Consider the following 16,131-nt stretch of genomic DNA (forward strand, 5'->3'; position numbering starts at 1 on the left):
GACAGGCTAATGAAGTGGGAATGGGATGGGGTCCCAGAACTTGTATTTGTAGCAAGGAGCCCAATTGACTCACATCCCTGGGGAAGTTTGGGAAACATTGGACAAGTGGTTTATAAGGGCCCTTCCACCTTTGACGTTCTGCAATTCTGTGCGCAAGTGGTTCATTACTGGCGATAGTGAATAGTACATAATGCAGGCCTCTAGGACTTAGCCCTCTCTAAATTGGGTAAAGTATTTTCAGAATCATCCAGGGCCATGCAGGTGGGGGAAGAGGAAGAGGGATTACAACAATTTAAGCCAAGTCTTCTTGATTGGAGAAAATCAAGTCTCCGAGGTTCAAAGAGAAATTACCTGCTTACTCAAGACTGTCTCCTTGATGAAATCAGTCTTGATATAATCAGACAATCTGAAATTCCCTCTTGGAGTACCGAAAAGCGAGGATTAGAGATAGAAGGGCAGTGTCTTTCCTGACACTGGCAAGAGGATGGGGGCCAGGGGAGCCAGACAAGTTGACAAGGAAGCCTGGGGAAAGCCTGTCTCAGAAAGGAATCACATTTTCCAAACCCTCAGTATGGATGTGTGTCCTGACAAGGGATGTTTTCCAATTTTTGAGTGTATTTATACAAAAAAATTTTAAGAAAGGTCTAAAAATGAAGTTGGAGTTAGTTATATGTTTAAAATCACCTTTATTTGGAAAAGGGGGGAAATTACATAAGATCAGGACTGCCCTGAAAAGTTCAGGAGAGAAAAATTGCCAGTTTTCCTCCATGTTTGGATTTGTTTTTCTTATAAATATGCCTTAAGTTCCGTTGCTGGTAGGTTTTGGCTACATCTGAGATTTAGACAGGTGAAGAGAATGTGGAAGGGCATTCAGAGGGTATTTTTCTGGGCAGAGAAAGAAGGGTAGACTCTTGTCAGCAAGAGTGAAGTGTGAATGAGCATTGCATAGCCAGGGCCCAAGTCAGGGGAGGAGGTGGATAAGAGGGAAGCTACTGAGCTGTCCGGAGCACAGGACCATGTCTAGGAACAGGGGAAGGAAGCTAGGACAGAATTACTCAAGTCGGGGCTTCCCTTCTCTCACATTTCCTCCATGTATCCAGCTGGTCCATCAAATCCTGACACTTCTGTATCAACAGCACCTTGGCTTCATCCTTCCTCTCTACCACCCCTGTTCTGGCCTTAATTCTGGGCCCCCTCATGTCTCCATCCAGACTCCTGCAGCAGTCGCAAAGACTCACTCTCAGTGTCTTTACTTATGCAAGATTTTTCTCAAGCTTGAAAAAGCAGTCTTTCATCAGAAAACTAAACATATAGAGATCTTACCAGAATCACTAGCCTCTTGAGTCTTTGTTCTTCTGGGCAAGATGCAAACTGTAATCCAAATGGACCAGGAGATCATATATACTATTTAGGTCCTCACTGAGTCCTGGGGGAAAAGGAAGTAGAATTCACAAGAGCAGGGGTTCTCAAATGAGGGAGGGCCTCAGAATCCCCTGGAGGGCTTGTTAAAACAGAAATCATTGGGCCCCACTCCCAGAGTTTCTGATCCAGTGTAGTGGGGTGGGCCCCACAGATTTGCATTTCTGACATGTTCCTAGGTGGTTCTGTTGCACTGCTTTGCAATGTGAGCACCTTGAAGGCAGGAAATCCTGTGTCATCTCTGTATCTGCAGGCCCCTAACACAGAGCCTGGGGTGGAGAAGGCTTTCAGCAGCAACTGTTGAAAGAAGGAAATCATAAAAAGAATAAAAAGAGAGGGAGGTGGGGAGGGGAGAGGGAAGAAGGGAGAGGGAGGAAGGGAGAGTGCGGAAGGTGGAGGGCTAACAGGAGAGACTATTTAGGCTCAGAGAAAGAAGTCCCTTCAAATTCCACACATCTTTTTCCTTACAACTCGGCCCCCACTGGTTTCTCCATTTGTCTGTTCTTTTAGTCTAAACCATTGGCTGCCACACTTCCAAACTTCACAGATGATCAAATTAGAAAAGAAAAGAAATTAAGATAGCTAGATTGAATGTAAGCCACTCTTGGTTTTACTTTTTATTTTGCCTTGTTAGGACATTAAAAAACCAACCTGCATCTGTCTTCTAGTCCTCTACATGGAGTAATTTGTTTCTATGAAAAACAAACATACTCCACACCATATTATCCTTAGTTCTCTCTTTTCACCACAGTCTGGTAAAAACTTTATTACAGACTGCCATTGGTTGCTATACCAACTCTTGGGAACCACTGGTCAACCACCCAAACTGTAATTCTAGATGATGCCCTTGTATTTTCCTCCAGAACCCTATATAATGGAACTATAACCTTGCCACCTCAGGTAGTTTTCAGTGTTTAGAGAGGGTCTTGCTTTTTCTGCCATTCCTTGTGCTCTTCCCTCTGCTGAGAACACTTCCTGCCCACCTCGAAAATGAGTCTTTTCTCAAATGCTGCCAGTTCCGTGAAGTTTTCCTGACCATCCCAGGACATTAATGATCCCATCATTGGTGTTCCTGTAGTACAGACTCATTTATTTACAAGTCTGCCTTCCCTGGACTGAAACTCTTAAACCCAAGGCCCTGCAATTGGCAGAGGACCTGGAACATAGTGCTCCAGATATGTCTTGATGAAAACCACATAGAGGAGTTGGACTTGATCTGATGGGCAGTAGACAACTGTCATAAATTCCCAGTCACAGGAATGACAACGTCCAAATCTTTTAGAAAAGTTCTACTTGCAGTGGAGACCAGGACAGATCAAGTTGGGAGAAAGCAACATCATGTAGGATCAGCAAGAAGGAGGGTCTTGCAATAGTGGGCTGGAAGGTTGACCTGGGCTAGTCTGATTGTAGCCAATATATATATTTTGAATCAGGAACACTAAAAATTCCCATTTTTATTTCCTTTTTTTTTTTTTTGTCTCAACCAGATTAATGGCATTGGAGCTAATTGATAAAATACTGAGCTGGGGAAAGGAAAAATCTTAACCATCTCAGTCCTTGGGAATACTCAGGATGCTGGCATCCTTGCTTCTTTAAACACAGGTCAGGTGTTTAAAGGGCTGGCCCTCATTGTGAGTTGCTCAATCTATATTCCAAGACCTCAGCCTCCTCTTTCTGTAACCTTTTCTCCATCTTTTTCAATCAACCTCTTCACAAACCCAGTGCCTTTTCTCCCTGTTAATAAAAGTTTATCTGAGAAAAATAGTCATTTATGCTTGAGGATGAGATATTTAGGTATCCCTTCTCCCCGAGAGTAGCTGCACTATCAACAGGTTGAAAATTTGCAGGTAGGGACTGCAGGTAGAGGTATTTGCATGGAACCCACATGAAGTCTTTCTTGGGCCTCTGCAAACAGAGGACTAGAAGTGGCCACCTATGCTGATAACCAAGATTAACCTTGGTCAAAGCATCTCATACATAAAAAGAGGCCATTTGATTCCTGGTCGACTCTGGGAGGGAGCATCGATCATCAGCTTCCTCATCTATAAAATTAAGGGGTTGGACCGATGAACGTCTAAGTTTTTTCCTAGCTCGGACATTTTGTGGTTTTATGATCATCAGTTCAATGCTTCAAAAAATACAATGTCAGCCAGAAATATTGAAATCAAATTTTATTTTTGGAAAATGGCATACACACATCTTGCAAATGTACACAGAAATGAGAATGAGATGAAGAACAGAGCTTGAGAGCCAAAATGATTGCAAAAGCAGCTCTTTGGCCGCCTGGTATTGAATGCCGTGAATCTGCAGCATTCACAGTTCACAACACGTTACACACATGGGGAACTTCTCTAGACTTTGAAGTCCTCTAACCAAAGAAAGCCCTCATGAAATTGTGGAGGGAGGGAGGGGGATATTAACAGGCACGGGAGATGAAAAGGGTCTGCTCCAGCTGGTTTTACATGGGCCTCATCAAACCTGCCAGTCCAAGTAGGAACAGCAAACCAAAAAGGAGAGTGCCTTCTTGGAACACCACTTTAGAATCATAGTCTGAGAGCAGGTCTAGGCATTGCCTGGGAAACCAACAGCAATGCATATACATGCATGTCCTTGTCTTTTCTGGCTGTAACTCTTTTGAGGGGGCAGCTAAAAAGTCCCTAAATTATCTGCCGTCTTTCTCCATTTTTCTTTTTCTTTCTTAATAAGTATTGCTTGTTGGTCAAGCAGAGCCTTCTGAGGTCTCCAAATACCTCAAAACTGCTGCAGGGATAAAGGAACATCATTGTCCACTGTCTTTCAATTATATGCAATTCCGAGAACTATTCAACTCTGCCATGCAAGCAAGTGGTCAAAGACATTCCCAAGCTGCCACTGATTTTTTTACGCAAAGGGAAGTTGAGTCTTTGATCATAATGTCACCCCTTGAGAAATGGTTGCTAGCTGCTGAGAGACTGAGAAATTGCCTTTCCCCCCTTTTTGGTCTGTTTGTTCTTTGTTGACTTTACTTGGCAAAAAGCATCAGGCCCCCAAATCAGTTATTTACAACTGTAAGACACCTGGGAGCAGGGGGAAGGGGAGGGAAGGGGGACCACAGGGAAGAATATATTCTTTTCAGAGGTTAAAATGAGTTATTTAAGAAATGTGATGTACAATACCATGCATTTACTCTCCAAAGCTAGTCACTAGCAAGCTAACGCCTCTAATACTACAACCACCAATTACAGCTGTTTTGCTACACTTAACTGAGTTCTAACTACGGCTATAGGGCAGAAAGGGTGGGCTGTTTCCATTTTAAACTTTCTCCCTTTGAAAATGGCCATAAAAGCATTTTCTGTACAAGTTTAATGGCACAAAAAGGTGACCCAAAACTTTTTTTAAAGAACTTACCACACATGAGCAATGCAAACTTCAATCAAAACATGCATTAGTTGTGTAAGTCATAAGGGATCATTGGCTTCAAGCTGCAATATATTGCAGGACCATACATGAGAGACGTTTTGGTATAACTTCTTACTTGCTTGAATCCCTTTAAGAGAACTTATAAGGAAAAGCCATTGGAAAGGGCATTCCATATAGCATTGCCAAGCAGTGACATCCCCAAGGGCTGTGCACCATGTTGAATAAATTAGCACCTACAAGCTGACTTCTTGAGGCCCATTAATTACTCTTAATGTGGACTGCCTGTACAGAGATAGGAACAGTTGGAGTCCAGAGTAAATGTTTAGGTGAATTTAGTAACATAAGGACAAATACATTTTAGTTAAGTGAGTATTTCTTTCTATAGTAGGGGTTTGTTAATTATCCTTTCCATTTAAATCAACCCCAATTGCCTATCAGTTCAGCTAAAACAGTTCAACAGTTGGCAAACCCCAAACGTAAGATTGTTACAGACAGCTTAATGTGTCAGTGGGTAAAACTTGAAACGAGTTGCTCCCCCACCCCCACACCTAACGCCCCTGCCCGGCCAAACCAAATGACAGCAGAAATAACCTGTGCTCTCTCATTATATTATATTGCAGCTTTTTAAAATATGAGAAAATCAAACAAAATCTGTTAATAGTATTTAGCTGATAGGAATCCATGGGTGGATTTTTCTGTTCAGCTGATTATTTCTCTGAGCACACTTCACTGCTCCACAAAATGGCAGACTAAAAAGGAACCACAGAGTCTTCTGTACAGCGCTTGGAAGGCAAAGACCTAACAACAGATGGGCTGTAAGGAAACTGCTTGTGAAGATCTGCTTTGGGGAATCGCAACTGAAAATGGAGAAGAAGAGTCAGGATCAGATTGATTCCAACCTCCATACTTCTGACTGAACTGTGGGATCAGCACTGGTTAAGTCCAGAAATAACTTCACATCACCAAGGCAAAATCCCAGGGCTAAGAAGAGGGATATGCCCAAAACCTAGACATGGAGGAAGAAAGGAATAGAACGGGAGACATCAAAGAAGCAAGAGAATTGCAGAGGATGAGGGATGGGCGTTTGTACTCTGGAAAGAGAGAGTGATAGTGGAGTATAAAATTGAGAGCAAATCTAGTGTGCTAGAGAGAGAAAGAAAAGACAAAGAGATACACTGGGGAGGTAGAGAGTGGCAAAAAGACATTGATTCCTCAGGTTATTCACCCAGAAATGAGAAGTTCCCACATCTCCACGTTTGTGCCTTCATTCACAAGGAGTTTGTTCTAACTTCTGTTGTGCCTTCCAACCTCTCCCAACTAGCCTGTCCTAATCAGAAGCAGGAAGATGCCTTAATTTCCCAAGGGAATTCTGTACTCCCCAGACCCCAGCTCCAAGCATCTAAAGTAAGATAAGATTGCATCTGATTCTGGAAGATGCCGGAGCCTATGAAATTGAGGGATACAAATGTAGGCAGTCACAAGTGGATTCGAGAGTCTTGTCGTTTGATAGCCACTGTCACACCACATAGGCCAAAGTGGGATGTCTGCATAGATCCTTAATAAGAAACCAGTAGGAAGTAATGTTGACACTAAGAAGTTGAATGTCAAGGCCACATTATACCTTTGGGGATGCTGAATAAGCTCTAGGGACCAGGGTGGAGAAGACAGAAGAGACAGTCTCCTTTTCCTGAAAAGATAGGAGGGGCAAAGTCCCTTCAACTAGGCATACTGAAAGGCAAGCCGATGGGACAGTTAGCCTTCTAATCTCTGAAAAGAAACAATGGAAGGGGCTTAAGAGGAACTGCTAACAGACCCAGCTCATAGTAGGTTGACCACTGGAGTCAGCACTCTGTGGGTTTAGAAATGCATTTTCCTCCCCACCCCGTGTCTTGGCTGTTGTGACAAAAACCTCCAGCCTTTTTTTTATGTAAACTACTAGGGAAGTGAGGAGTGCTAACTGGAGGAAGAATAAAATTGAGAATTCACTTTTAAGAAATGGATGGTCTGCATTGTCTTGGCCCATAATTACAGCCTTTAGGGCAATCCACTGAATATTACCAGCACTAGTCTGGGTCCGGGCCACCAAGAGCCAGAGAACCTGTTGGAGATGCCTCTTCTACCAAAAGGTATGCATGGGGAATCAATGCATTATCTTTGCTCAAGGTGGTCATACTTACAAGGAAGAGGAAACCCTCTATGGATTCACAGAACAGTGGACAACGCTACATAAAGAGGTCCCCTTCCAGGGGCAGTGGCAGAAGTGTGACAATTCCATTGCTACACAGGAGGTCTCAGATCACTTCTGGCACATCGATGTCTGGAATTTCATTCTCTCTCAATTCCACGTCCCAAAACATAGGACTCTTAACGCCCCCTCATCTCAGGTGAGCTTCAAAATACTGACAGTTTACTAATGAAACCAGCCTAGACCTAAGAGCCAAATCCCTTAATGCAATGCATGATTGAGGCCTTGCCTTGGAGAATCAAGCGGCCCTTTGTGGCCACATACAGGTTCCAATGGCTGTCTTCAAAAAAATGAATCTCTGGGCAGCCCGGTGGCTCAATGGTTAGGCGTCACCTTCAGTCCAGGGTGTGATCCTGGAAACCCAGGATCGAATCCCACATTGGGCTCCTTGTAAGGAGCCTGCTTCTCCCTCTGCCTCTCCTCTCTCTCTCTCTCTCTCTCTCTCTCTGTCTCTCTGTCTCTCATGAATAAATAAATAAATCTTTTTTAAAAATGAATCTCTAATGCCTTTTAGTCCCCAGAGCAAGTTGGGTAGCAAAGGAGGTCGTTCAAACCCCATGGTCCCAGGGCATCTGTCTGGAGATGTCTCTTGGCATAGATGTTTCAGAGGTAGGCTGATCCTGGAAAACAGTCCCATCAGTGTGCCAGAGCTCACTTGGGGCACATGGGCATGCTTATTCCCTTGTCTGAGGGACATGTGTTTTTAAAAAAGAAAAGCTATTTAGAACCAAATCTGAGGGGGATCAGAACATGTCCTTCCAGAGTATTGAAGGGACCAGGGAAGTAGACACAGTTTTGTCCAAAGCAAGCACTGTGGATTGCTGCCCTATGACTTGGGCTGGGTGATTCAAAGAAGTATCTAGGGGCTCAGACCCCTTGTATTTCCCTTCTTCTTAGAACTATACATCCACTTTAAGGTTCCTTGGTTACTTCCAATTGGGGAGGCGAAGCAGGAAGAAGAGAGAATTTCCTGAGAAGTGGAGTAAGCCCAGAAGGAAGTCTCTTGGACCTGAACTAATGAACACCCCCCTTAGTTCCCAGGAGGAGCCATGGTATGAGGAAACCACGTGTTCAGACCCTGTTGCCCTGGTTTCTGCCATGGAAGGCCACAGGACCAAGCAGTGTACACAAGAAGACGAGTATGGGGTATAGAGCACGTAGCTTGCTATTTTAGTGCAAACACAAGGAACCAACGTTTAACATCAGCCAGGGTGCATTTTAGTTACAAAGCCCCTTGCTTATACCTGGAAATTGTCCCCATTGGGGCAGGATGGCTATGGGAACATTGTAGTTGAGAACCACCACAGTGAGACCGTTATTTTCTAGCTGGGCTCTCTCCCATATTTTAAAAGAAATTATGGCCAGTGAATGGCAGTCACAGTCATTTAAAAAATACTGCAAAGCCATCTCAAAAAATCAGGACAAACAAAGCTATGTTCTGCTCTTCCTTCCTTTCCCTGCTCTAAGAACAAGAAACATTTCTCTCAGCCTACAAAGACCCAACCAGTAGGAGATGAAATGAGCTGACAGGGAAAGTCAGTCTTCCCCCATCTCCACTGGACAGGACTGGAGCTCAGAGGGCTGTCCTGAGGGCTCCTTGAGGTGGGGCAGTGATCCCCTGTGTTGAGTTGACAAGGTCAGGGACCTCATTGTTCCTGTGGGTTCTCAATGCCTCCTTCTCTTTGGGGGCATCTGCAGTCCATGTAGATGGGAACCATGTGAACACAGGGAGAAAGGGCCGTATTAGGTTGCTGGGTGGATTTCCCACTGAGCTCAGGGCAGCACCATATGGCTCCAAGATGCAACATGACCCTGGGAAAGAATTCTCAGGAGCCTAGTGGAAGGCAATACAGTTCAGTGGGAAAAGGCCCTGGAAAAAGAGCCAGGAGATGTGGGTTCTAATCCCAGCCCTGCCCCTAGCCAGCTGTGTGACCTTGGGGAAATTACTTTACCTCTGCATCTCCATTCCTGGCATGAAAATGAGGAATTTGGAGTAGATGATGTGATCCTAAGGTTCCTTCCAGCTAGAAAACTCTATGATTCAATCTAGGCTAATACTAAAGTCCTTAAGGACACAAAGCAGTCATGCTAATGGCTATCCTTTCCAAAACAGTGAAGAGAAAAGGAAATTTTCTCTCAATTTATCCCTAGTTAACACTACTTATGAAGTTGTTCAGCCCAGCCCCCATATATACATTTTGCCCTTCTTTGTCCCTATTTCTATTTCTGTAAGGGAGAAAAATCAGGAGGTAGGAACAAGCAACAGATAGACTGTGTGTGTGTGTGTGTGTGTACGCATGCACGTGCGTAGCTCATGCACACGTAAAAGAGGGAGGGAGGATGTGGGGAGCGGTGGCAGATGCTCGCTGAATGACTTGATATTTGCTGAGTGTGCAGAAGGTAACACAATGGGACTTTAGTGGTAATACTGGATTGAGCAAAATCCGGAATGAATGACGGGGGTGAAGGCGCTCAGTGACAATTTTTTCTTTTGCCTTGAAAATGGGCCAATTTAACATGTAATCATTAAACACTTGAATTTGGAATAAGACCAAGCCCCCTGAAGTGGCAGTACAGAAACATTCTCCTATAATTGATTCAAAGAAAGATGGAAGATCTACTTTTATTACTGAAGACTGTTGGGTCAAAGGCCACTCTAAAGAAAGTATGTCCATTTCGTACATACGCCACCAGTGAGGAAATGCTCGTGAAGATAGCATAGGGCCTAGACAGGAGGAAATCCAAATTCCTCCTCTGGTCTTGCTCTTTACCAGCATCTTGGTTAGTTGCCTCAGTGCCTCAGCCTCTGTTTCACCTTAAATTGAAGGAACCAGGCTGAGATCTGGAGAAAGTGGAATCTTTGAGAGGTCTGTCCTGAAGATTAAAAATAGACCTGTCTATACTGGTTTCAAACTCGCCTACAAATAAAGGAGCAGGGCAAAGGGAGATTCTCATGATTTGGGGTTCTTTGATGACCAACTTAACCAGGAATTGGTAGTACCGTCATCAGGACTTTTCTTGAAGCATAATTCTTATAGCTAAGGTATCTGAGGCTTGTCTAGGGACATCCGAGCTACCCCTTCCGCCACCGAGTCCCCTTCTACATATGCACATCAGCAATGCTACCAGGTTGCCACGGATCCATGTAGGGGTATTCTGGAGCATCTCCTAATCATGAAGCAACTGCAAGTACACACACACATACACACACCCCAAGCTCGTTCCAGTTCAAGTGGAGAAACAACCGCGAGTCACTCAGCAGCCAAACAGCGGCTTGGCTTTGAATGCTGCACCTCACAAACTATCCAAAGGATTACAAAGAAATAAGGAAATCTTCATATCTGCTAAAAGCAAACACAGAACTGGCATGCATGGCTTTCCCTTAAATTTAGTTGTCTTTGCCATTATGGGCTATGATTACAGACAAAAAGCAGTGTTATGAACTGGTGCCTCAAAGACTGAGAACTATTTCGAATGATCAGTCCTTAGCAAAGAGAAATCCTTTCTAGTGTTAAAGACAATCGAAAGGTTTCCATGTCTTCAGTATGAAATATCAGAATTGTAGATAAAAAAGAGTTGTTGCTTAAAATATGCCATAACATTTCCTTTAAAATATAATTAGAATGTCTGGTCCACATTGAAATTATTAATGTAAGCAGAACTGTTAAAAAGTTATCAAAAGACTGATTCTATTGAATTGGCCTCTGCTATTCATTTTGTTTCCTCCTGGAGGTTTCTGTTTGGCAGTGACAGCATGATTTCTAAACTACGTTATTCTTTTGCATTTTTTTTTGGTAAATTTTCTGCATGTGTTTTTTAGACAAAAGAAAAATCACCAGTTTATAAAAAAAGGAGCCTGAAGTACAGACATGAAGTTTTATAAAAAGGGTATTGGTTTCTTGCTATAAAAAGTGACTGAAAGGTATCAGACCTGAAAACAAATTCTCACAGTGTTTTCAGTGTTGGCTGTTTACAAGGCATTCAATAGAACAGAGATAGATGGATACCATACAGTTTGTGTAATAACTCGCTATGTTAGACAGCCTCCTAGAGGAATTGGGTATAGGAAGTCCCTCACCGCCAACTCTTAATTGCTTATTGATTGCAAATTGCCCCACTTGGAGAGATTGACAAGAAATTCACTGAGCTTTTAGAAACTCTACTGAAATGTCTACAGTGTTTCTCAATTCTGTCTAGCCCTGCACTGGGCTCATCTAAGCATCTGATGTCAGAATTAGGAGTTGCTGGTGTTTCTCCCCCTTGACAGCCAGAACTGGTGTGAGACGATAAACTGGGGGCTTGATTGGGAGTGAAGAGCGAGGTGTGGGAGCTGCCTTGTTGCCCTCCCAAGATCCTCCAGCATTCTTGAGATCGGGAGACAAGGGGCACTTGTGTTTGTCACTCTTGGATTTGCCAATGAGTTTCTTTCCCACAAATGCATTTTAAGTGCTATGTATGTAAACAACCCTCTACAGAAGGAAGACTGTCGTGTATGAGCAAAGTGAAACGGGAGAAACAATGCAGGCGCCTAAGTTTTCAATAGAAAGGTCACAGATTAGCATATTTTACATCCCCAGAAAGTTACCCCGAAGGATGGTTATCAATCTATCTCTTATAATTGGTAACTGTGGATCAGTGGCCCAGAGGAGAAATCACAGGAACATAAACCCAACATATTACAGTGTGTTTTAAAAAATAACAAGAACAAATAAAAACTTGAAAGCACCAATAGCCCTGTTGGACACTTGAGCATAGAAGTACCCTATTGTAACTGTAAGCTTGGATTTGTACTCTGGACTCTGAACATTCTCTTCTCCTTCACATGGAATCACCAAGTGAGTCCGAATCATCCAAGGACAGAGGCAGGTACAGATCCTGTAAGAAGATAAGAGATAAAGTTAACTCCTTTTCTTGCCATCTTGGGCTCTGAAATGGGCAAAATAGGATGACTTTTTTTTTCTAATTAGTATTTTCTCTAATTTTTATTCTGAACTAATTATAGTTTCAGAGGAAGCTGAAGTATAGGGAGGTATACTTCTACTGATGTACCCTTCACTCAGTTTCCCCCAATGGTAACATCTTGCCATTTCCATTTGCTCATGTGTGTGCATATGCTTGCATGTGTATATGTTGTCCTATGCAATTTTACCACATGTACATATTTGTGTGACCCTCATCACAAATGAGATACAGACCTGTACTGTCGCTAAAGAGCTCCCTCATGCTACCCCAATTTAGGGCTACAGCCCCCCGTCTCCCACCTCTAAACACCCTATGGCAACCAATAATCTGTTTCCCATCTCTACAATTGTGTCATTCTAAGAATGGTATACAAATGGAATTATACAGTATGTAACCTTTTGGGACTGGCCTTCCCCATTTAGCATATAATTCCCTGGGGATTCATACAAGTTGTTGCACATGTCAGCAGGTTTACTCCTGTATATTGCTGAGCAGCATTCCATAGTGCAGTTATACCACAGTTTGGTTAACTATTCACCCTCGAAGGGCATTGCAGGTTATTACAAATTAAGCTTGCTATAAACATTCCTCTACAGGTTTTTGTGTGAACGTAAGTTTACATTTCTCTGGGATAAATGCTCAGGAGTACTACTGCTGAGTTGTATGACATTACATGTTTAATTTGTAGACTGCAGTATTGTTTTCCAGAGTGAGTGTACTATTTACATACATTCTCACCAGAAAAGTATTAGTGATCCAGTTTATCCATATTCTCACCAGTATTTGGCGATTTTGCTACTTTTTTATTTTAATTATTCTTAATGAGTTTGTAGTGATATCTAATTATGGTTTTAATTTGCATTTTCCTGATGGCTGCTGGTGTTAAACATATTTTCATGTCCATAGATGACATCTGTAATTCCTCCTCAGTAAAACGTTTCCTTAGGTCTTTTTTTTTTTTTTTTTTGAGACAGAGTGCGAGAGGAGGGTGTGGCAGAGGGAGAAGGAGAGAATCTCAAGCAGAGTAGACTCCACACTGAACAGAGCCCAACATGGGCTCAATCTCATCACCCTGCAGTCATGACCTGAGCCAAAATCAAGAGTCAGACACATAACCAACTGAGCTACCCAGGCACCCCTCTTCAGGGCTTTTGTTAATTTACTAACTGTTTTTTTTTCTTTCTTATCACGTTTTAACAGTTGTTTGTATACCTTTAGTTAAATATGTGCCCTGCAAATATTTTCTCCCACTCTGTAGCATGTCTTTCCATACCTTTTGCATGGTCTTTGACAAAGCAAAAGTTTTTAATTTTGATGAGGTCCAGTTTATTATTCTTTTTATTTTATGGATGGTACTTTTATTGTCAAACTTAAGAATGCTTTGCCTAGCCAAAGATCACAAGATATTCTCCTCTGTTTCCTTTTTCTCTGTTTTACATTTATACCTATAGTCCATTTTTAAAAGTTAATTTCTACATAAGATATGAGGTTTAGGTTAGCAGTCATTTTATGGCCTTTGGATATTCAATTGCTCCAGCGCCACTTATTGAAAAGACTTTCTTTCCTCCACTGATTGAATCTGTGCCTTTGTCAAAAATCAGTTGTGAATATAAATGTCAATTCATTTCATGGTCCCAGAAAACTGCCAGGTCCTGAACAAATGCCTAACCCTGAAAATGTACCTCATTTGCCTACTTGCAACTTATTTCCTGATGCTCTTCCATTTTGCACCAGGAATTAGGATCCATGGCTTCAATGCTGTCCAAGGCTTATATGTCTTGAGGAGATTGGGAGGTGATATGGCATTGGTTTTTCCCACTGTCCCCAGAACTGTATTTGGAGGTACTTCTGATTCCTCTTGGACTTACTTCACCCATAATCTAAATCAGTGATTTTCAAATCTCTGTCTCTCAATCTCTCTCTCTCTCTCTCTCTCTCTCTTCTCCTTCTAAATCCTCTATTCAAATGAAATTTTGTTTGGAAGCCCAATACATTAAATAAATAAATAAATGTGTAGCTCTTGTGGTTGAATCAGACATGGCGAAGGCAGAATTTCACCCATCACCAAATGAAGCAGTTTGAAAACCACTGCTATCATTCACATTATCAGCAAGATACTAAAGGGAACTGAAAAACTTAGGTCAACTGTGGATATTTAAGAGATTCTCCTTGGTATAATAGAAACAAAGAACGTAGGTAGAGACTTGTCCAAAAAACTGGAGCCTATAGCTTCTCTGTGAGTTAGAGGGAAAAGTGAAGATGAGGAAGAAGGACAAGAAAAAGGAGGAGAGGGACTTGCTTATCTAAATATTAAGAATGCTTTTTGCTGTGGGGCACCTAGCTGGCTCAATCAGTAAAGCATGTGAGTCTCGATCTTGGGGTTGTAAGTTTGAGCCCCATATTAGGGGAAGAGATTACTTAAAAATAAAATCTTTAAAGAAAAAAAGAACACTTTTTGCTGATAAGGAAGGGGTAAGAAAATGTTTAGGCAGCTTCAATGGAAAGAGGAGCTAAGTATATTCGGAAAGCTGAGCTTTTAGTCCTGAATAATCTATACTGTGACACTGAAAAAGTCTTTGACTCTTGGTGTCTTCATCCTGAAAATTTAGTATTGGAAAGGACAATATGTAAGGTCCCCCTCCACCTCTCAGTCTGTTATTTTGGACCCTCAAGGGACTACTTAATCATTAAAAAACACAAGAAAGGCAACTATAGCAAATAGACTCACTTCTTATCAACCCACCATCCCTTCACGGTAGGGGCTGACAAACTTTTTTTGTAAAGGGCTAGATAGTAAATATTTTGGGCTCTCTTTGCTGGTTACATATGGTTTCTTCCATGTAGTCTTGTTTGTTTGGGTTTTGTTTCTTTTACACCCCTTTAAAGATATAAGAAACATTTTTTTTACACATCGGGGGACTACCCCGAAACAACCAGGCCATAGGCAGTATTTGACACCCTTGTTCTACACTACCAAACACCCATCTCTTATAAAACTGATACACAGGTAAGAAGTGCAAGGCTGAGGAAACAACAGGAGTTCAATAAAAACTTGTAAAATTGAATTGGTACACAATTGGGTCACATCTCTGAAGGGATTTTAGTTCTCTTATACTTGAATAAAGTGAAAATCGAACATAGTCAAAAGTATCTTTGAGCTCTAGACTTCCATAATGGCAAAGAAAGACTGAAAATCTGCTCCTGCAGTGACACTGGAAAAATGGTCAAAATCAACTTTTTCAGAACTCTGGAAATTAACCAAAAGCTTTCAGCAATCCAAAACGTGTTTATTCAAGAAAAATGGCTGAATTTTAGTAAGAATATCAAAATTTGTAGTGCATTAGCTTGTTCTATTTCCTTTTCCTCTCCCCAACTACAGTGTACCTTTGAAAACCAACAGCCTCCCAATTACAGTATCTGAAAAACAGCAACTTAGCAGTGACCAGAGGGTGCAGAATGAGTTGGAAGCTCCCCAAAATGCCCCCATTCCCAGAGAATTGTCACTATTTGACCTGTTTAGTAGCTCCTTGGAAACTCCCACTCATGGGACTCTTTATTTGACCTGACGAAAAGCACACTCGCTGTGAACCGCCTTTTCAGGGAGCTTAATCAGCTGCAATTGTTTAAAATCACAGCTGCCTAACATAGAGGAAACTGTTGGGGTAAGTGAAGCTGCTCAAAACCTTAAAAGGGAAAAGCTACAGAATTAATGTCCATAGGAGACTTTGAAAAGCTCTAACATATTCACATATTCCCAGGAATCTCTATGACATGGTACATGATCAGGACTGGGTGTATTCTGAGAAGAGACCGAAGAAGGTCCTAATCTCTCACCTCTGGTTGGCCTTGGGGCCCTCCTCAAGCAGCAAATGAAGGCTGAGGCAAAGTTATAAACTGCCTGACAGAGCACTGAAACCATCCCCAACACACACACACACACACACACACACACGCATGCACGCACGCACGCAGTGTTTCAGCCAAGGCAGGGAAACTTATTAGATCAAAGCATTTAAGAAAATATAGGAAAATTATCCTTCAAGAATGAAGGAGAAAACAAGACATTCTCAGATAAACAAAGACAGAGAGTTCATTGCTAGCAGACA

The 16,131-nt window shown here is 42.2% G+C and overlaps 1 protein-coding gene across 6 annotated transcripts in view; it reads right to left on the minus strand.

The window, feature by feature from the left end:
* Positions 1-3,575: 3,575 nt before the first annotated feature.
* Positions 3,576-16,131, minus strand: part of DCX (doublecortin) — a 140,280-nt gene continuing 127,724 nt past the window's right edge. For all 6 annotated transcript variants that reach the window (XM_025431406.3, XM_025431403.3, XM_025431402.3 and 3 more), the window contains one exon: positions 3,576-11,938. In XM_025431406.3, coding sequence (XP_025287191.1) covers positions 11,910-11,938 — 29 coding nt within the window. In that variant the 3' untranslated portion in view covers positions 3,576-11,909. The remainder of the gene's footprint in view (positions 11,939-16,131) is intronic.

This window comes from Canis lupus, chromosome X (assembly GCF_003254725.2).
Source record: "Canis lupus dingo isolate Sandy chromosome X, ASM325472v2, whole genome shotgun sequence".
NCBI classification, from domain to species: domain Eukaryota; kingdom Metazoa; phylum Chordata; class Mammalia; order Carnivora; family Canidae; genus Canis; species Canis lupus.